The sequence below is a fragment of the Ictidomys tridecemlineatus genome, chromosome 11 (assembly GCF_052094955.1).
Source record: "Ictidomys tridecemlineatus isolate mIctTri1 chromosome 11, mIctTri1.hap1, whole genome shotgun sequence".
Lineage (NCBI taxonomy): Eukaryota > Metazoa > Chordata > Mammalia > Rodentia > Sciuridae > Ictidomys > Ictidomys tridecemlineatus.
Window position 1 is genome coordinate 24,768,109 of NC_135487.1, and position 21,756 is coordinate 24,789,864.

The 21,756-nt window shown below is 39.7% G+C and overlaps 2 protein-coding genes across 20 annotated transcripts in view; one reads left to right on the forward strand and one right to left on the reverse strand.

Moving 5' to 3' along the window:
• Zmym4 (zinc finger MYM-type containing 4) overlaps nucleotides 1-9,619 on the forward strand; it is a 145,714-nt gene extending 136,095 nt beyond the window's left edge. For all 13 annotated transcript variants that reach the window (XM_005317794.4, XM_078025902.1, XM_078025900.1 and 10 more), the window contains 4 exons: nucleotides 2,140-2,251; nucleotides 3,764-4,012; nucleotides 6,215-6,344; nucleotides 7,190-9,619. In XM_005317794.4, coding sequence (XP_005317851.1) covers nucleotides 2,140-2,251; nucleotides 3,764-4,012; nucleotides 6,215-6,344; nucleotides 7,190-7,397 — 699 coding nt within the window. In that variant the 3' untranslated portion in view covers nucleotides 7,398-9,619. The remainder of the gene's footprint in view (nucleotides 1-2,139; nucleotides 2,252-3,763; nucleotides 4,013-6,214; nucleotides 6,345-7,189) is intronic.
• Nucleotides 9,620-17,262: 7,643 nt separating this feature from the next.
• Kiaa0319l (KIAA0319 like) overlaps nucleotides 17,263-21,756 on the reverse strand; it is a 107,165-nt gene continuing 102,671 nt past the window's right edge. For 6 of the 7 annotated variants that reach the window (XM_021735469.3, XM_040288367.2, XM_078025904.1 and 3 more), the window contains 2 exons: nucleotides 20,826-20,917; nucleotides 17,263-18,510 (listed from right to left, as the gene is read on the reverse strand). In XM_021735469.3, the coding sequence (XP_021591144.2) occupies nucleotides 18,323-18,510; nucleotides 20,826-20,917 (280 nt within the window). In that variant the 3' untranslated portion in view covers nucleotides 17,263-18,322. Of the gene's footprint in view, nucleotides 18,511-18,887; nucleotides 19,025-20,825; nucleotides 20,918-21,756 lie in introns of all 7 variants that reach the window. The other variant, XR_005735097.2, reaches the window with a different exon arrangement.

The window sequence follows — 21,756 nt, forward strand, 5'->3', positions numbered from 1 at the left end:
TTAAGTCTTGTAATCCATGAAGACAGGATCTTTTCATTTACTTAGGTCTTTAATTTTTACTTTCAGCACCTTTTGTTATGTATAAGTCTTTTACCTCCTTACATTTTTAAAGTATTTTATTCTCTTTTTGTTGTTACTTTAAATAGGCCTGTTTTCTTAATTTCCTTTAATCGTATTGTTCATTGTTAGTTTATAGAAATAAAATTGATTTTTTTTTTTGGTGAGGGAGTGTCTTGCTTGTTCCTGCACCTTTGCTGAATTCACTTATAAGCCCTAATAACTAGTTTTTTGTGTGAGTGTGTGGATTCTTGAGATTCCTTATAGATAGGTTCTTGTCATCTGCAAATAGAGATATTTATTTCTTCCTTTCCTGTCTCACACATGGTTGCTCTACATAGGACTTCCAGGACAATGTTAAACAAAAGCAGCAAGAATTTTTTTTTTTCCTCATTCCTGATATAAGTGGGATGAGGTGGGTTTTTTTTTTTTTTTGTTTGTGTGTGTGTGTGTGTGTGTGTGTTTGTGTGTGTTTTAAACTTGGGTGCAGTGCCACACACCTATAATTCTGGTAACTCAAGAGGCTGAGGGAGAATTGCAAGCTCCAGGCCAGCCTAAATGACTTAATGAGACTCTGTATCAAAAAATTACAAGATCTGGAAATGTGATTGCCTTGCATGCACAAAGCTCTGGGTTCAACCCCTGGTACAGAAAAAAAAAATTATATGTACTGATGTATTTGTATAAGTATATAAACCTTAACTCTATTTATAATGGAATTTTTTAAAGATTAAAATATCCCTGCATATTAATAGTTGGCTTTGTAAACTGAGCTTAGTCTTCTCCTTCACTTTTTCTGTATTTTAAACTTTTTCCAAAATGATGATAAAATATTTTAAGTTGGGAAATTGACTTTATTAAAAGGGAAAACCAAATATTGTCCAACAACAAAACTATAATGTGGTCAGGCATAGTGGCACATGCCTTTAATCCCAGTGGTTCCGGAGGCTGAGGCAGGAGGATTACAATCCTCAGCAACATGGAGGTGCTAAGCACTCAATGAGACCCTGTCTCTAAATAAAATACAAAAAAGGACTGGGGATATGTCTCAGAGGTTGAGTTACCTGGGTTCAATCCCTGGTTACCACCATCCCCCAACCACCAAAAGATAAATAAATAAAAATATAATATCTGGCAGTAAGATCATAAATTTCCTTTATAGTGGCTTCATAAAAATGCACATTGAAGGGCTGGCATTGTGGCATAGTGGTAGAGCACTTGCCTAGCATGTGTGAAGCATTAGGGTCGATCCTCAGCACCACATAAAAATAAATAAAGGTCTATCAACAATTTCTCCAGATCATACATAGATAGAAATGCAGATTTGAAACCATGTTCAACCATGGATAAATTCAAAATACCATAGTTATATGATATATGTATATACCATTTATAATTATATAACATAGCATTATAATTACATGCTAAAGGTGCTGCTTTGTATTGTTCTGTAATTTTATTTGACTTAAAAGTTAATTTTATCTGAAAATTCATTCTTAAATAGTATTTTCTTCAAGCTGTCCCCTATTTTATATCCTGTGATATAGCTGTTGATGGTTACAACTAGCATAGTTTAATGTCCTGTAATTGAACTTGAACTTTTTTGAGGGCTTGGTTGTGAGAGAGAGAGCTGAGAGCTGTGGCTAGAAGGTGCTAAATAGTTTTTTTACTTGGGTTTCTTTGGGTCATCTGATATTAGCTAACTGTATTATTTTAGGAAACAATCTTGTAGTTAGAGTGAAAAACAAAGTTTTGAGAGCATGTGTGCAGATACGCATTATAAGAAAAACATGATTTGGGAAGTATGCATTAGAACCAGTTTTTTTATCAGTGTCATGAACTGACTAAATGTTTATTATTTATAATAATTTTATATTTTAAAAAGAAAACAAAAACTTTACCTCAGTGTCGAGCATGAAAGAGACCTTTAACTTAAATTTCTGGCATTTCAGAATGAATCATTAAAAACATCATTTACATTATTATAAGAATAAAAATTAAGGGAAAACTATTTTCCTTAAAATAATATTTTTAATCTTGTGTTTTTTCTTTATCAATATGTATATGTCTTTTTTCTTTTAGTACCTGTTTGAAAATGGTAGAATAGATAACATTTTTACTGAACCCTATTCAAGATTTATGATTGAACTCACCAAACTCTTGAAAATATGGGAACCTACAATTCTTCCTAATGGTAGGATGATTTTTTTATATCTTCCTTGTTTTCATGATATACTTTTAAAAATAGCTTACATTTTGTGATTATCTTTTTGTAAAATTGTTTTATATATCCTGACATAAAATATTGGAGCTTTTGAGAAGAAAGTCTTTGATTTATTCTTGGAATATTTTAGTAAAATTGTAACTTTCTCTCAATGCATGTATGGATACTATTGCTCAAAATGAAAACTAAACTGAGATTTCATTTACTTTTTTAAAAATTCTTTTTTTATGTGATAGTATCAGTGAAGCCACACATTTGATCCATAGTTCACACATGTTCTGCCTGTTAACATTGGATCTTTTCAGTCATTTGTATCTACACAGAACTGGGTTAAGAGAGTTACAGTCTCCTCCTCGAATTGTCTTTGACTTTATGTTATCTGAGAAGTTCATAATTCACTCTTCATCTCAGGCGCCTTGACAGAATAGAGAGCATTCGTTATTCTCAGAAATACATGTCCCTGTTGGTTGGACTGCTGAGCACCATTGAGACATTCGGAGCAACATGGTGATTTGATGCATTCAGAGAGGGGGCTAGGAATTTGGAAATAATGTAGTTATTTTTGTGGAAAATCTCCCAAGAATAGAGTGCAGAAATAGCAACAAAGAGGATTGAGAACATTAAGAAAAACCTGAATTTAAGGGGCCATATGGGTATATAAAAAAATCTTATTTAAGACCTCTACCTTTCAAGATGAATACTAGCTAAGTCATTAGGATGTAACCACTCTTAATATAAAATTGAGAGAGGTGGCAGAGAGGAGGTCATCTGCCTTCAAATATTGTTAAGACTGAGCCACCTGGCAATAAGTTTAGTGATCTCAACAGGAGTTGGTAAAACTTACAAGGGGCCAAATCTGGATTATTCCTGTTTTTGTTGTTAATGAGCTACAAATATAAATATTTTTTATGTTTTTTAATGGTTGGAGAAAAGTTTAAGGAATTAATATTTTATATAATCAAAATTGTATGAAATTCAAATTTGACTATGAATACATTTTACCTGGCATGAAGTCACATCTTTTTGTTTTATATGTTATCTGTGGCTTCTTATTTTTTACAATGACAAAGATGCAAAAATGTTGAAAGCTTATCTGGCCCACAAATGTAAAATATTTATAGTCTCTGAACCTTCACAGGGAAGATTGCCCTACCCTCTGATAAAATTAATAGGCTAGAATAATTTTCTGCGGAGTGCTCAGTGTCTACTTTGATGGAAACCCCCCTGCCCCCCACCACTTTGGTAGTTCTGGGGGTTGAACCCAGGGCCTCGCCCATGCTAGGCAAGCACTCTACCACTGAATATTCCCCTGGCCCCTCTTCCCTTTTCTTTATGGTGTGTCTTCTTTTTTTCTACATAAAGAAGACGAGGAAAGAGAGGAGCAGTCTATGTTTCCCTTCATACCTTCCTGTCCTAGAATTTGAGAGTTTATGTAGTGCTATGTAGCAGGTGCTCAGTACTGTTTCTTCCCCCTCTATCTAGGTTACATGTTCTCTCGCATCGAAGAAGAGCATTTGTGGGAGTGCAAACAGCTGGGCGCTTACTCACCAATCGTCCTCTTAAACACCCTCCTTTTTTTTAATACCAAATACTTTCAACTAAAGAATGTTACTGAGCACTTGAAGCTTTCCTTTGCCCATGTGATGAGGCGGACCAGGACTCTGAAGTACAGTACCAAGATGACATATCTGAGGTTCTTCCCACCTTTACAGAAGCAAGAGTCAGAGCCAGGTGTGTGGTGATGTCTGAGGCTTCTGTTTGAAGTCTCATATTACTAAAACAGTTATCACAGGGGGGTGATGGTAAGTTACACACACAGGAGAGTGTAATGTAGCTTTCTTTTTAACATTTCAATGTTTTTCTCTGTCATGAGGGAAATTTAAAGACTTACTTTAAAATATAAGGAATCACTTGCTTCAGTATATTTTTATTGGCTTTTAAATTAGATATACTGGTTTAATTGAGTAGAGCCCAAGTAATCTACATTTAAAAATTTCTCAGGGAATTTACATATACAACTAGAATAGAGAATCACTGATGTACAGGTATCAAATAAGTCAATTTTTGCTAATTAAAAGACTCCTTAACTTTTAACTTGTTGTTTCTAAATCTTTTTTTGACTACAGTGCCTTTTTTTAGTTAACACTGAAATTCTGATGAATTTTAAAAGTAGGCCTATACACACTGCTTTTATCCACAATTGACTAAAGTCAGCAGGCACAGGGTTGTGTTTTGGGGGGCAGGGGTGGGTATTGGGAATTGAACTCAGGGGCACTCCACCACTGAGCCACCTCCCCAACCCTATTAAGTATTTTATTTAGAGACAGGGTTTGACTGAGTTGCTTAGCACTTCCCTTTTGCTGGCTTTGAACTCACAATCCTCCTGCTTTAGTCTCCAGAGCCTCTGGGATTACAGGTGTGTGCCACTGTGCCTGGCTAGCAGGAACAGTTTTATTAGACAGTTTATGATCTTTTGTTGACAAACACCCTGTTAAATAAGTTATTTTAATATTTAAAAAATATTAAATATTATATTATAGAACTAGAAATTAAATTTATTAGTTTTGACCAGAATAAAACTTCTGAAATGCCCCAAATTGAATTATACTTCTAAGAGTGAAATGTATGTTTTGAATGTAAAAATTTAAAATTTCTGAAACTGAAATTTATAAATAATTGTGGCATACAATTTTGTACGGACTTTTTTCATTTGCTCCTTCACTATACTCTCTCTCTCCTAATGTGAACATCCTGTTTCCTTAGTTTTGTTTATATGTAACCTGCTTTGTGTTTTTAATTGATACTAGTTGGAGGAGGGGAGAGGCAGTAAGGTAATATTTTCACTTTCTGAGTAGGTATTTGACAAGGTTGATAATAAATACAACTTGTTTTCTAAATACTGAAGTCTCCCTGTGTAGGCAACCTGTAAGTAGAAAATGGTTGATTTTTCTTGAAGTAATAGTACAAGAAGCTGAGTAAAGTCCCAAACCAAGTGGTTAAGAGCAGCTTTAGAAGAAGAAAACCTTTTTTATTGGGTTCTCAGGTCTACCTACTGTTCTCTTGAAAGTTGAAAGGAAAAGTGGGAAAGAAACAGCTTACTTTGCATGCCTTCATCCTAGTATCTTTGTAGTAATCTTTGGCCTCTGGAGAATCATATTGGTGAGAAAAGATTTGTTCTTTTTGTATCCAATGATAACTGAGAATTTCTTTTCCTAAGAACAGTGCCATTTTTTCACAATACAAGAATAAAAGCAATTTGAACAAGTGCCCCACTAGGCACTGGTGTGCCCCACAGTAGAAATATTTTCAGATAAAGGAATGTCAGTCTCTATCTAGGTTTATTACTATAATAGAAGAGCACATGGCTTTGCCAAAAAAAAAAAAAAAAAAGAAGAGGAGGAGCACATGGAACCCCTTTTTTCTGCCTGTCTTGCTATGGTTAGGAGCCCTGCACATAGTCAAGTTTTGTTTTGTTAATATTTTTAGTTGTAGATGGATACAATACCTTTATTTTATTTATTTTTACGTGGTGCTGAGGATCGAACCCTTTGCCTTTCACATATGAGGCCAGTACTCCACCAGTGAGCTACAACTCCAGCCCCGCATAGTCTTAAGTTTTTTAATAAGCCAGGCTCAGAATAGAGACTTATCTTCCAGCACCATGCTTTTTTTCCCATAGTGCCTCCACTTTGGTGAATTGGAGAACCCTAACTGTCCCAAGACAGGCACTTTGTTTTGTTTTAATGCTGTAAACCCTGCCCTTCAGATAATGCCTGGAACTTCCATGGGAGCTGAATAAATCTTGTTGAATGACCGAGTGAAAGGGAAGAAATAGCAAAGTTCTGACTGTGAAGCATAGCTCATTGGATGTGTTGAGTCTTGAAAAATAGACTTTTCTAATGTAATCTTTTGATTATTATTTTCTGTCTCAAGATAAACTAACTGTTGGCAAGAGGAAACGAAATGAAGATGATGAGGTCCCAGTGGGTGTAGAGATGGCAGAGAATACTGATAACCCACTAAGATGTCCAGTTCGACTTTATGAGTTTTACCTGTCAAAATGGTAAGTGATCTTCCTCTGCACTACATACAGCGCACTTCAGAACTCGGATGACAGTGTGGATTTCAGATCCTTGAACATCAGAAATATAGCTGGCCTATAACCTTAAGCGGGGAGATTTAACCTCTCAGTTTTTCCCCCCCTCCATTCTAGAGTTTATAGTTATAATTTTGAACCAAAAAAGAAACCACCTTATTTTGATGTTTTTCCCAAAAAAAAAATCTTGAAAAGAATCACTGCTGTTACTTGATCTTCACAAGTGTTGCCCAACCTTTGTGGGATATAGTAATTTATTATTAATGTAGGAAAGAAATTCTAAGGAGAGCTTCTTTTACTAAACCTACAAATACAAAGATGATATTTAAGGAATTGAGATATTTTTTGGCCCTTTGTTTTAGAGAAACCTTATGATTGTAAACCATACACTAAGGCACTTTTTCTCAAAGAAACAATAATTGTTGTTTGACTTATGATATTAAGTATCCTAGGGTTTCATTTTAGGATACTGGACACTTAGGATGTGTGATTCTCAGCTGTAATGTTACATATGAGTTGACTTGTGTTGCTTCTAACAATGTCTTAAGGACTCAAGTTTGTGATTTACATTTTTTCTTATGTACTCAACATCCAATTGGTGAGACTTCTTGAGTGTTCAAGAAAAGGCGTGAAGTTACAGATTACTTCTGGCAGGAAGATGCTTATAAACCTTCTTATTCCTCTGGATAGTTGTTATTTATGATATGAGTCACAATCGGGAAAAGTTAAGAGCCATTATATTAAAGAATAGTTCATATTTCTTGAACTCTAATCTTTAATTTTCTTTGTTTTTTTTCCCCCTCTATGAATAGTTCTGAAAGTGTGAAGCAGAGGAATGATGTGTTTTACCTTCAGCCTGAGCGCTCCTGTGTTCCGAATAGTCCCATGTGGTACTCCACATTCCCAATAGACCCTGGTACCCTGGACACCATGTTAACACGTATTCTCATGGTGAGGGAGGTACATGAAGAACTTGCCAAAGCCAAATCTGAAGACTCTGATGTTGAACTATCAGATTAAAATGGAAGTGAGGTTCCTATTTTCATACACATTGGTATGCACCAAACTGTGAACGCATCTAGCTGTTGGAAAGCAATGTTTAAGCCCAAGTCCTCTTGACTCAATTATGAGACATGGGAAACAGTTGATCCACAGTGTGGATGTACAAATGAAAACTGAAGGAAAGAATTTGAACTGAGAAATGTTCTTTGGCAGTGATATAGTTCTTAGACATCTTCAGAATGACTAACCAATTTCTCTGAGTGGTGCATAATCTTATTTTGTTTGGGAATAACAAAATTGTGGAATATTTTTAAGGAAAACTATTGTATAAAACTCTACCATAGTAACCTTAGACCTTAGAGAGGTAGCTTTGGAGTGAGACCTTGGCTACTTGGGCAAGACCTTGGTAAAGTCAGGGGAGAATTCAATACAAAGCTGAGAGTGACATCAGATGGGACTGGGGGACCCAGACCTGAAGACCCAATAAAAATACACAACTTTTTTTCCAAGTTAGTGAAGTGGTCTTGATTTTGATTTTCACTGCCAAGCCAATTATGTGAAGGATAGAAGCCTCTGATGCTTTTACCAGGGGCCCCTCATATCAGGGAAAATGACCTTCACTCCTATTAATAGTGATGTGTCCCTTTCACCTTCTGGGTTTAGCTTTCTCATCTATGGGTCTCAAGGTGGGTAAATAAAGGTAAAGGGGATGATATTCCACAAACTAATTATGCACACAGAAGATCTGTGGAGCCCATTAGACCCCAAGTGTCTTGAAATGTTTGTAAAGAACCCACTAAAATGCCCACTTCTCTGGGTGCAGGCCTTTATTGCTGCTGTCTCATAGCTTGAGCTGTGGTACACAGAAATGGGGCTCTCCATTTGTTTTTGTTTTTCCCCAGTGGCAGCTTTTCTTCCATTGTTTTACCTTCCTATTTCCCAAATGATTCCTCTTTTTTTGTCTTTTGCATCAGTTTTTGGAGGCCCTTGTCATTTCAAAAAGTATAGTCTCTCTCCTGAACTTTGTCTGGCAAACCCATGGGCAGTTCCAGAGACACAGTATTACTTAGCTATCTGAATTATGGTAGAAAAGGTCTCGGTAGGTTCTTGTGTAAAGCATTTAAAAGATGACCTTGTTGCCCTAGGAAACTTGAAAATAGGGATTCTGGGGTTAGGATTCAGACATTGACTGTCTTCTTATAGCATTATTCCAAACTCTAGCTGTTTTAGTAGATCTATGAGGATTGCAAGTCATAGGCGTGTGTGGCCATATCAGTCTATGTCCCTCATCAAAATTCTCAGTTCTTTGGTACAAAATTTTGAAATCAAAGCTTTTATGATGTTGGCCAGTCAATAGAACATCTTTAGCCAAGGTTTATTTGACCTTATGATAAAACTGAGAGAAGTCAAAAAAATCTTCTTAGAAAGTTTAATCTTGAAATCCTTTACAGTATGTCCCATATTTTAGGTGGGGATGGCAGGTGTATTTTTTTTTAATAAATGAAAGTCATTTAACAGAATTAAAAGTGGGCCTTTTGACATTGTGTACTTGATGGTTCTATCCCCCTGCCTGTAACAAATCTCACTTTTGTTACTAAGAACTGTGTGAAAGAAGTAAATCTGCCCTGATTCTGTATGATTAATTACATCTGTGTGTGTCATTTCTGACTGGAAAACTTCCTACTTCTAGACCTTGTTCCACTGGAGGAAAACAATTGGATTGTCTGATAAGTCTGCCAATAAAACCATCCAGAAACATCAGGTGTAATAGTCCCACTATACGAATTTTATGGTTTGTATAAACACTAACATTTTCCCTGTCTCTGTAGTTGTATGAAAAACAAATACTGTTAGCACATAGTAGATAAATTGTAATACCCAAAAGGAAAAAATCTGTATCTTTTAACTGAAAACAACCAATAATACCCAGATAAATGACTGTATCAGGATTTCAACTGCATGTTAGTACAGAGTCACTCAGAACCCTGAACTAATTCGTAAGGAAAATATGATTAATCATTGGTCATTGCTCGTAAGCATAGCTGTTGATATGTCCAATTGTTTGCTTATTTTATTAAAATTGTATAAAATTACATTTTCCCCTCAGGAGAGAAAAAAACTATCAAACAAAAAAAGAAACATCTCAAGCATCCTTTCTGTTCTTTTGCCTTTTACACTTTGGGTTTTCCCTTTGCAGAAACCACAGAAATATTCCCTTAGAATAAAACAGTATATTTGTATTTGGCGGATGAATTCTTTTTCTTTGTCTTCAAGCAACTTTCAGTACATTTTTGTATTTGACCGTATTGGTGTGACCCAACAGATAGTAAAACCACCAAGAAAAAGAGCAATTTTCAGAAAAGAAATTAAATTTGAGTTTTATTTAGTTCACAAATAATGTTGCACGTTTTTCCATCAAAAGACTTGTTTCCACTTTTTAGTTTATTTATTGGCTGTGTTCAAAACCCCAACATCTACAAATATAAGGTATGCATATATTTCACTTCTGCCTTTTTTTCTTTCTTTTTTTTTAGATGAGTACAAAACTTTCATCAGTCATCTTCAGTGATTTTGAAATTGCGAGATTAGAATTAGGAATCTATTCATTCCTAAGTAAACATAAAAACACTTAATATGAGAATGAAAAACTAATGGCATTCTTGTTAACTACAATTATGCCTCCAAATTGCATGTAGACCATTTCTATCTGCCTTGTGACAGTCCAGTTTTGTAAAATGGGAGTTTTCCCCCCAAAAAGTCTAAAGTAAATGAATTTTTATAAAGAAATCAGTTTTCAATTAAATTCAGATTTTTAGTTTTATTTTAGTGAATAAAAAGTTCCCTTACAATGCTGAGTTGAATAAAATAAGATTAATTTTATTATGTCAAAATTAAAGATTCTTATTCAGTAAAGGATAAAGACTTAGGATCTTGCAATGTTGAAAACAACTAGTGGATTTATATCTAGCATATACAAAAATTTTAGAAAAGGCATTGAGAAATAATAATACCTCCAATTCCTCTATATTTTTCATTTATTACCATCACACTGTGTTACTACCATCATTGAAGAAAATTTTAATTGTGAGGCATTGTTACGTAGTGGAACAATCACAGGGTTTTGGAATCTAGTTTTTCCACTTGCTGGTTGTATACAATGTTAGGTAAATTGTATACAATTTGTGCTGCCTCAGTTTTCTCATTTATAGGGTAAATAATAACAACTCCTTTGGTTTTGCTTGGTTCATGGTAGGCTTTTAAATGTCAGTATGTAATGCAATTTGTATGTTAAAATAAAAAAAAATCTAAGACTTCAATTAAATGTTAGTTCCCATATTGCAGTCTTTCATTAAGTTCAGTACTGTGGATTCTGCAAACTTAATACTCTATATGATCAGTTCTACATATTTTAAATCAAATATTAAGCATAATTAAATATTGTAATAAATATTGTAATAAAAGTACTTACTCATGTGCTTGTATGCACATCAGTATTGATCAGCATCTCAAAAATCCATTGATGTACTTAATTATATTGCAAAAAAGGAAGAAATTTATGATAAACATTGACTGCTGGACTTAGTTTTGACCAGTGGAATGGAAGCAGAAGTGAGTTTACAACTACCAGGCCACATCTTTAAAGGAAGATGCATGTAGTCGTTCTGAGTTTCCCCTTTTCTGTAGGCTAGAAAGTGACTATGGCTGTAACAGACCAGTTTTTTTCCACAAAGGAAAGGGATGTGTACCAGAAGCACATTCACCTCATGGACAGAGCCACTTCTCTCCTGAACTGACTCTGAGGTCAGGCCTTCACGTAAGAAACTTTTCATTTTACTTAAGCCATTGTTATTTGGTCTCTATTAAAGTAGCTAAACCAGTGTCCTAATATATCCACTATGCTCGCTGTCCCATGACTGCTTCACAGAATGGGAAGTTCTGATCATAAGTGAAAGAAAAAAATAAATGAAAAAGATTATCAATATTGAAAGGTGAGGAATAAAACTCATTATTTTAAAATCAGCATTTTTAGATGTTTATGACAAAAAAAGGAGAATCCACAAGCTATTAAAACAGTTCAAGTTACCTTCATTAAATAGAAAATAGATTCATAAGCATTTCAAGCATTTTTCTATAAGAGCAGTAACCTTATTAGGTAATATAATTGAAACTATTCACAGTAGAAACAAAAAGTAAAAGTATAAAAGTACCTTAGTTACAGTAATACATAGTTATAGTAATACACAAGAATTCCCTGAGTTTTAGTAGATAGTGTTGGAAAGCTAGCATTTACATGGAGGAAAATAAAACAAAATTCCTTACTGGCATCATATGCAAAAGTGTGGGATGGATTAAAGACTAAAAGTGGAATGTAAATTTAAAAAAATATTAGGAAATATAGAATATCATTGTGATCTAGATGCATCAACAAACAATAAATCCCCCAAAGCACAAACCACATATGGAAAATAAGATTAATTTTATTATGTCAAAATTAAAGATTCTTATTCAGTAAAGGATAAAGACTTAGGATCTTGCAATGTTGAAAGCAACCAGTGGTTTTACATCTAGCATATACAAAAAATATACTGAGTCCAAGAATATTGAACGAACAAAGGATAATGATAGTTTATAATATAAAGTCTAAAAGGGTTTTAACAGTTCATGAAGAGACGCTCAAAACTCCATAATGGAGAGTTTGCTGGAGTTTTTTGTTGTTGTTGCTGCTGCTGCTTTTAAATTTTTATTTTTTAGTTGTAGTTGAACACAATACCTTTATTTTATTTATTTTTATGTGGGCCTCGAATGTGCTAGGCGAGTGCTCTACTGGAGTTTTTTGAGCTGTCATTTTATACCCTAAAAACTGGCCTAAAATAGAATAATGGATAATGTCAATGTTTTTGTGGTAAAGGGAAATTACAAAACCTTACACAGGGCAAAAGTAAATACAGACTTATATATCCACCTGGAAAGCAATTTAAGTCTGATTGCTTTCTACATCTCCACCCTACCCCTCATCAGATAAAATGTGAACATTATCAAACACTTTTTTCTTTATAAGATCGTAGTTTTTATTTAGTGAATTATGTTAGTGGATTTTTCTAATATTAAGCCTGTGTTCCTTGATTAAGTCCTAATTTATCATGACATATTTTATATGTATCTCTACATGTATACACACTAATTGATACATAACTTTATCGAGTTAAGGATATTCCCTACTATTCCTGGTTTGCTATGGGTCTTTCTTTTTTAATAAGTGATGAATTTATCAAATGCTTTGGAAGAGCATCTATTATAATAATAGTTCTTTTTCTCCTTTATTGTTGTTAAAGCATGTGAATTAATATGCTAATGTTGAAGTCGTTCTTGAATTCCTTTAATAAACCCTCCTTGATTTTTTAAAAAATATATACTGTTAGGTTCAGATAGTTAATAATTGTGCTTTTGCACCCACAGTCAAGAGTAAATTTTTTTTTTCTCTTGAATTCTTAATTGGTTTTGTAATCACTGTTAAAGATCTGGGCAGGTTTTAGTTTTTTTTTTTTTCATTTGGTGAAAGAACTTACATAAAATTTCTTAAGTGTTGGAAAACCTTAAACCTTTTAATTTTTTCTAATTCCCCCAAAGAAAGTCTTTGCCTTTTTATTTACATAATGTTTATTAGTCTACTCAAGTTTTCATGTCTTGAAAGTGCCAGCATTTGATTTTGTCAGTGTAAAGTATTTCATCATGTTTTTCTGGCTTTCTCACTGTTTTTCTTTTGTTTTTTTCCCTCATGTTGTTCATTCTTTAAAAAAAGTGAATCAAGTGATTGCTTCCTTCATGGTTAATCTTCTGTTTCCAAAAATGATTTCACTTCTGAATTTTTCTGTGTCAGCATGCTTTGACTGTGTCCAGGTTCAGACAGGATGATACTATTAGTTTGTTATAAGTGTTTTCTCATTTCCTTTTTTAAAAAAATCAAGTTGTCCATTCTCCCTTTTCCTACCTGTTTTATTTTCAGACTGTGTTGGAGATAATAATATCCATCCTCTTTACCTTTTCTTGTTCTTTTGTTCTTTTCTGTAGATAATTACCCACGCCCCACCCCCTATTGAGTCTTTTTTTTTTTTCATTGCTTTTGCAGTTTCTCTTAATTAATATTTGTCTGATAGGGACCCTGTTTTCCCCATCATTTTTGCTCTAGAATTTAGATCTTTTTTAAAAAAAATCACACTGAAACTAGGTTAAATGGCAAACTTGTAATCCCAGGGACTCAAGAAGCTGAGAAAGGAAGATTACAACTTCCAGGCTAGCATGGACAGTTTAGCAAGACTCTGTTTCAAAATAAAAAAGTGCTGGAGATGTAGAGTAAGTGCTAGAGTATCCCTGGGTTCAGTTCCCAGTACTGGAGAAACAAAAATACTTACACAAACACACACACACACAATTACATGCATGTAGGCATATATGTACATATATACATAATGGATTCCTATTTTACTCATTAAGTTATAATCTGGTGGGCCTGGGGTTGTGGCTCAGTGGTAGGGCACTTGCCTAGCGTATGTCGGGTACTGGGTTTGATCCTCAGTACCACATAAAAAATAAATTGTGTCCATCTACAACTAAAAAAAAGGTTTTTTAAAATTATAATCAGGGGACTTGGGTTGTGGATCAGCAGTAGTCCCTGATCCAACCTCAGCACCACATAAAAATAAATAAAGGTATTGTGTCCATTTACAACTAAAATTTTTTTTTTAAGTTATAATCTGGAGCTTTGATTATTTATTTTGATAACTCATTGTCTTAGATTTAGCCAAAAGAAGCTCCTCTTCTGGTAGGCTTGTCTTTCTGACTTGACATGTGTTTTCTTTCTTTTGCATTTGTTAGTTCCTCTTACCCTTTCAGTGCCCCACTCTTGGACTCCGCCACTTCTCCATAGAAATGCCTTAGACTTGTGTTTATTACCGAGTTAAAACAGTCATATGTGTGAGACCATGTGACCCCATATTTTCACCAGATTATGCTCCAGCTCACTGTTTTTGGCTCTCATCTGTTCTTTATCCCATTTGCTGCTTTTTTTTTTTTTTTTTTGGTCGTACAATATCTTTATTTTTATTTTGACATGGCGCTGAGGTTGGAACCCAGTGCCTCACGTGCTAGGCAAGTGCTCTATCACTGAGCCACCCCCAACCCATTCACTATGTTTTCACACTTAATGTTTCCACTTGGTTCATGTTCCTGTTCACATTGCTAGGATTTCCCTAATTATATTGCCTTATTTTAAATTCTTGGTTTGGATAGTCCATGTTAGTTGCTGTTTGGGACTCAGAGGTCATACTCCTCTTGTGGCATCTGGGTATTTTAGCCTGTTACCTCTGTGCTGCCCTGCCAGTAAGCTTAACAAGGGGAAAGTCTTGACCTCCAGGTACCTTAGAGTTGAGATTGACCAATCGCCCAGCAACTGCTTAGAGATTTACCTGATTTAGGTCTTTGGGAAGCAGCAGCACCAGGGAGAGGCACAATCCCTAGGTATCATCCGCCAGCCCACTCCTGTCCATCCCGGCAGAGCCTTTGGCGGCCTTGATAGGGTCTCAGTGATACCAGCGACTTGACCAATTGTCCTCCATTCAGCAATAGCACACGTCTCTTCTCATGTCTTACCAGCCCCTCCCGGTATATGGTAACTCCATTTCCTTGGGGAGGGAGGCTCAGTATTTGGGGGAATCTTTTAAAATATTCATTAAGGACACTGGGTTCTCAAAGATTTGGGTGTGGGTGACTACTGCATATGGCTAAAATAACTTCTCAGTGCAGCTGTATTTCAGTTGAAGAATCCTGAAATGCTGCAGCCATTTATAGCACAAAGCTTGAACTAACCACCTTTGCATTGGCTTTGAACTAGTTGTTTAAGCAAGATCACAGAAATGGGCATTTAAAGTGAGATTGGTTTTCTGGGCTACAAGATCTATCACCTCATGTCAGCAGTTGTGGGGGACATGACAAGCTCTGGGGTTTGATGAATAGCAACCTCTGCCACACTTAATCTCAAGGGCCTTTTCCTGGGCTGATCAGGGGATACTGGGTGCCTGTTAGCTTCCTTCCAACTGGTAGCAAGTATTTTGAAGCTGAGCTGCTAATAGCTATTTTTTCCCTTCAAATGGACGTGGTATACCTGCACAAATTACCTAAGGAATTAATAAAGATCAGTTAAACACTTAAAAATCTGGGTTTAGGTTCTAGGACTCAGTGCTTTAAAAAAGTTTCCTAAAAGTCCATGAGAACCACCAATGTCAATGCACAGGAATGTGTTGATTTATTAGAAGTGGAGTAAATAAAACACAGCCAGGAAGGTGGAATAGGGCATCACAGTAACTTGCCAAGACAAGTACTGGGTATTGGCAGTAAGAAGAACTGGATAAAAGTTTCCTTGTTCCCATGAGAGGTAACCTCAGTTTCATTCCTTGTGACCAAGGGAGCCTTATGGGTACTCTCCAAGTAGGAGAGGAGGCACAACAGTGGATGGCCACAGCCTAATACTAATAGACACTAGGTAGCCACCATCATCAGATGGGGAGTTAAGGAGTGGAAGATTACAGCAGTGGCCAAGTTTGGCTAGAGAAATATATAGGGGCCCTCCAACCAATCAACACAAATCCACAAAAGTGTCAAGGCTGTTCCCTCAGTCTATCTTGGAGACTGGTGGCCTGACTGCAGGCATATTCTCTCAGTGTGTGTGAGGATCTCTGCAGCTCCTGCTGCTTACCAGACAGGCCAGGGGAAAGAAAGCCAGAGCACTTGAACCCTGTAGAGCATTCCTGAATTCTTGGAGGCTGCTCACAGTGCCCCAGCCTCACCAGATCCTTACCTTCCTACACTTCACCTGCTCCAGCAAGCCTCACTCAGCTCCATTGTTTCTGTTGCCCAAACTGCAAATATTGAATAGTTTCTACTCTGAATAGGCTCAATGTTTTCTGTCAGGTTCCTCCCCCTATGGCCCACTAGGCCCTGAGCCCACCTGCTGTGGCGATTCAGACTGGAGCACTGCATCATCCAGCCCTACCATTCCCAGCTGAGCAGATTGGCCCCACTTTGAGTACACCCCTTGGCAAGATAGAGGTCTCTGTACTTACTCCCTCCACCATCATTCAGGATGGAAAGGCTACAGCTCTGCGTGTGTGTGCGCACGCAAGAAAGAGGCTGACCATGCATTTCTCACCTAGAGGTCCTTGGATTGGGGCCCTGCACCAGGGGGGGCTCAGCATCTTCTAGGACATCATTAGGCAAATTCTCATGCTCCATCCCAGACCTAACCCAGGGACTATTTCTGAAGAAGCCCTGAGCAGTGTGAGCAGGGGGCTCTACTGAGCCCGAGTTCAGTCACTGCTTGTGTGGACTGAACCACTTCTCACTATGACTCAACTTCTGGACTTGTAAGATCAGAGACACTGCTGCCCCCCTGCAGCTGGTTTTTATACAGAGCTTGGGCAAAGCACAGGTTCAGTGGCCTTTGCTCTCATCTCCCTTTCTTAGCCCAGCCCTTCCCCTCTGTCACATATCCAGCAAAGGGCTTCATGAACTATGAGAAGTACACACACTTAAGGCTGGTTAACACAAAAGAGAATAGCAGTGGCCAAAATTTCTTAAGGTCTTACTCTGGATCTTAGGACACTCGGTCCCCTAGCTTAGACAGAGGGACAAAGGTATGAGAAGGAAGAACAAAAAACTCACCTCCCTTAGCCAAAGGGTAGGAGTGCTGCATTCCCACCCACCATTGCAGGCAGGACCCAGCACCATGGGTCACATGTGCTGATGGCAGGTCCAAAACTGCCTGCCAAGGGCAAGAGCTTGAAGGCTGCAACCGTGGTTAGCCCTGTGACACAGGTCAGAGATGTAGGCACACAATTAAATATATGTTTAATCATCTTACAACACACAGTAGTAGTGCAGTAGTAGAAATTATCTCTTTTTAGAAGTCCTTCCCCCAAAGCTCCCATTCCTCAATTCCCAGCTAGTAGGTCTGAGGAACAGTGACAGAAACCAGTGGGATTCCTCTCTGTTTCACGGAGCTGAGAGACTGAGTCAAAGTTTCCTTCTGAGCAGCCAAGAGCCCGGTGAGAAGATACGCACGCGTTCACTCAACACACATGTGCAGCAGAGACATTGAAAAGACACAGATGGAGGGACTGGGAGACCACAGTGGACAGTCACACACATGCACTCTCATGCCACAACATTCCAGTCTGTGGCTATCTCCTCTAGGGACACAGAGTGGTGGCCTGAGCCTGGAAGCAGCAGCTGCCAGTCAGAGGAAGAAAGGGGGACACTGCTTGTGTCACAAAAGTCCCCCCAAACCAGGGCCCCTCATCACCCCCAGACAGTCAGTCCTCTCCTGATAGTGCTGATCAGAGAAGGGAGCAGGCTCCAGTGCCGAGGGCCAGGCGTTGTTTCTCACTAGTGTTCTAGTATCTGTGGTGGGGCAGGGATGCCACGTCCTCTTGGCCTTGCCAGGGGGCCCACTATGCCCCAGAGAAGAGAAGAAAGAACATACCCTCCATTGAGCCCCTGGAGCCAGGAGGCTGTTGGCTCTTGGTTCTGTGTAGCACCCTGGGTCCAGTAGCACTACCACAGGGCAGCTGCAGAGGATGCTGATGCAGGCCGTACTTGCCCTTGGGTGGGGAAGAGGGACTTGCAATAAAGGAGCCCCTGAGGTGAGGATGTTCTGGGGGCCTACCAGACAGGTTCAAAGAGGAAATCTCTTCATTCACAGCTTCGCTCATGGGTTCCTGGACAGTGTCTGTGATTCAAGTACCAGTAGTTTTGGGGTGGGGGGTTGGGGTGGAGTAACCATCATATACTGGGAGATCAGCTGCCCTGGGACCTGGGTGATAGGGAACCAGCCTGGCAGTGCTTGGGCCCTGGCACTACCAATCCCTACTCTGAGGAGACAGACCAGATAGCTATAAGATCTCCTCCCGTGGGCTCCTAGCCTTCAGCGGTGTCTGCCCGTTGGGTACAGAGCCATTCTGACCATGCAGGAGCTTGCCCTTCTCCCGGTCTGGCCACGTGAAAATGGCATCATCGCTGTCCAGTTCCGATTCAGAGTGCATCAGGCTGCTGCTCAGCATGGGGCCTTTGTGTTTGACACCTGCAAGGAAGATGAGGAACCCCAGGGTCAGGAGACAGCCCTGCCCAGGCCTGAGCCACACCCTGCACCCTCACCCCAGCCCAAACAGGGGCCAAGGTACAGGGAGAGCCAAGGCCCCCTCTCTAGTCCAGGCAGATACAAGGACACATCCTCCCTGTCTCAGATGGCTGAGACAGTCCACTAAGGGAAGTCACAGAAAGCACAGACTGGAGATGAAACCTGGGCTCTGTTGCTGGGTCCTCACCCCCAGTGTCCCTGAGCTCTGTTAGTGCCACCCAGTACTGTTCTTTCTTTCTAGATTTGGGGTGTTTTATCACATCCCTTTCTGAATAGGGTAGTGGAATGAGGTGGAAGACAGGAAAGCAGAGAACACAGACCCTGGAGAATGAGCCTCCAGCCATCTTCTGGCTCAGTGTGGACACAGAGTCCCCAACACAGCGTGAGGATGCAGCCTCACTCCGTGTCGGTGCTGGCTCCGTGGTTCTGGGTTGACTCTGGCTTCACTGGCTGGGCACTGGAGGTGGGAGAGCAGGCACATGGCAGGAGTGGGGACTTTTGAAGTCCCAAGCAGCCATTTAATTAGAACAAACCAGGGACCATGAGGAGCACGTGGGTCACACAACAGAAATTAGATAGCAATGTGAATGAATTACACGGATAAATTTCATCAATCTGATGGTGAGTGAAAGGTGCCAAACACATGATGATTCCTTTCATATAAACTACTCCAAGACACCAGTGTGAACTGGGAGAAGAGCACTGACAGGACAGAAGCACAAAGAGGGGGACCTGGGGAGCTTATTACATGAGTTCATTCACCTGTGGAGACCAAGCACTGCTATACCTACGATTTTCTGACCAAAATAGGTTGAAACACAAACTATCATTTGGTAGGTCAAAAAAGTCAAATATCAGTAATTTTATATGGTTCAATCTACTATACTTTAATACAAGTCTGAAAAAAAAAATCAATAGAATAACAAAACCAGAATTGCTGACTACAGACCTGGTCTCCTGAGGACGGGCATCTCCGTGCTCCCTGTAACCCTCAGAGGCTCCACGCAGCTGCCCTGCTTTCACAGCCAACACCTGACGTGCCTCTGTTCGGGCTCAATGCCACACACTCCCTTCTCGGTGCCCCATGCCCACGCTCCTCCTCTTCAAGCTGAACTTCTGCAGCTCCACACCATACAATGTGTCGCTGAATCCCAAACAGCATCCTGCAGCGGTTGTGCCCTTGCTGGACCTGGTCCTCCACAGAGCCAGAGCCCAAGCTAGCCCTTCTGGCTGCTCAGACCCATTGGTGGGTCTCCTGCTTCCCTCGCCAGAGGCTGCCCACAAGAGAAGGGCCCTGGTGAACTTCTCGCCCTGTAGCTTTTTGTGCTGGAAATAGTAAGTCATGAAAAGACTCCAAGAGGGAGAAAAACAGTCTTAAGAGTAATGCCACTGCAGGGGTGGGCACTGTGGTTTTCCTCAGTCCTCTGCTCCCTGGTGTGCTGGGATCATAGCAGGCCCCGCCACCCAGTGCTCAGACAGAGCTGCTCAGGCTCAGGGCCCAGGCTGCCTGCCCAAGAACACTTTCTCTCTGCAGATGCGTCTCCCCAACCAGGCCAAAATTCTCTGAGGGCAGTCCTATCAGGACTACCCCCTGCAGCCTCCTCTAACACAAAGCCTGAAGCAGGAGGGGTGTTTAAAATGGTTCCACTTGCAGAGGGTTTGGAATAATTTATATGGAGCACAGCTCCCATAGGCCAATGGCACCTGTTCTGTGGCATACATGATGAAGGGGACCTCACCAAGTAACCAGGCCTGGCAAAGAAGGGAGGCCCGAAACCCGCCTAACTCCCCCAGTGCCACCACTCAGTCTGGTGCAGTAGGAAATCCATCCTTCTGTGGGAAGCATGTGACAGTGTTTGAAACACCTACAGCCAGCAGGGCAGCTACCTGCCCACTGACCCTAAGACAAAGATGGCAGCTGTGGACCCACAGATGATGGAGAGAGGAAGGCGGAAGGAGGTGACTGAGAAGGAAGTAAGCCAGCAGACACTTGTTCTGATCTGCTGTCTGTCCAGAAAGGACAGGCATAAGGGGCCAAGGACCCTAACCTTCACCACATGGGAGGCAAAGGAACCAGGAGGCCTGGCATCTCTGCAGAGCAAAAGGAGCACTGAGATGTCAGCCCAGGAAACAGCCTGTCCTGCATGTGGCTTCTGCCACCCAGGGGACCTTCAGCAGGCAAGGGAACAATATGCTTGTGCAGCACATAGCTGTGGAGCAATGAGCTAGCGATGACGGCCCCAGCTTCCAGGCCCTACCTGCTCGGGAGGTCGGCTTCAGCTCCAGGCTCTCCTGATCAGTGGCATCCAGGATCCTGTACCTGCTTTTCCTCTTGGGTTTTCCTTTTTGCCTAAAACACACAATTCCCAGGAATTTGCTCAGGAAAGAGGTTCTCTTGAGAATCAGGACAAGGGCCAGTGCATGCAGGGTGTCCCCGTGGGGGTGGCTCTCCTCACTTTGCAGCCAGGGAAGGTGGTAACTGTGATTTGTTCCTCATAAAATGTTCCTCCCAGCCCTGGGAAGGCAAGGGAGCTGTGACCACCTTAGTGTGGCCTCGTCACTCCACAGATCAACAAGGACCACTGGTGGAAATGCACAGAAAAGGAACCTGACTAGCAGTGTGGGCGGAGGGAGCAGCACGTCTCCTGGTTAACTGAGTTGGCTCATGGTGGTTGTCTCAGGCTGTGGGATTTTTTAAGTTCTTTTAACTTTCTAAGTCCTACATGAGGTAACATTGTAGGATAAATCCCAGCCCTGTCACTTACTGCTTCTCAGTCAGGTGACATGATTTTCTGAACCTAAGTTTCCTTATTCATAAAGCGAGAAAAGGCTGCTATGGTTATAAAAAAGATATTACCTACCAAATGTCATAAAACACAGTAAACACAAAAATCATACTAATAATGAAAAACATATAATAAATGTAACTATGAAATGTTGTAAGGCTATATAAAACTAAGAAACCTAGACCACTCATCATCGAAAATCCAAGTCTACAACTGTGTGAAATCAGACATACCTACAATTCTCAACTAGGGAGGATGCAGAGTAAAAACTCCTGTGTTCTAGTGTAAGGCCGGGTGTGGAGCATCCAAGGACATGCACTTGGGTGGGATCTGCTCCACTCTCCCCTACCCCAGGGTTCTGAGGTTGCAGATATCCCCAGGGGCAGTCTCCCCACCTGACCAA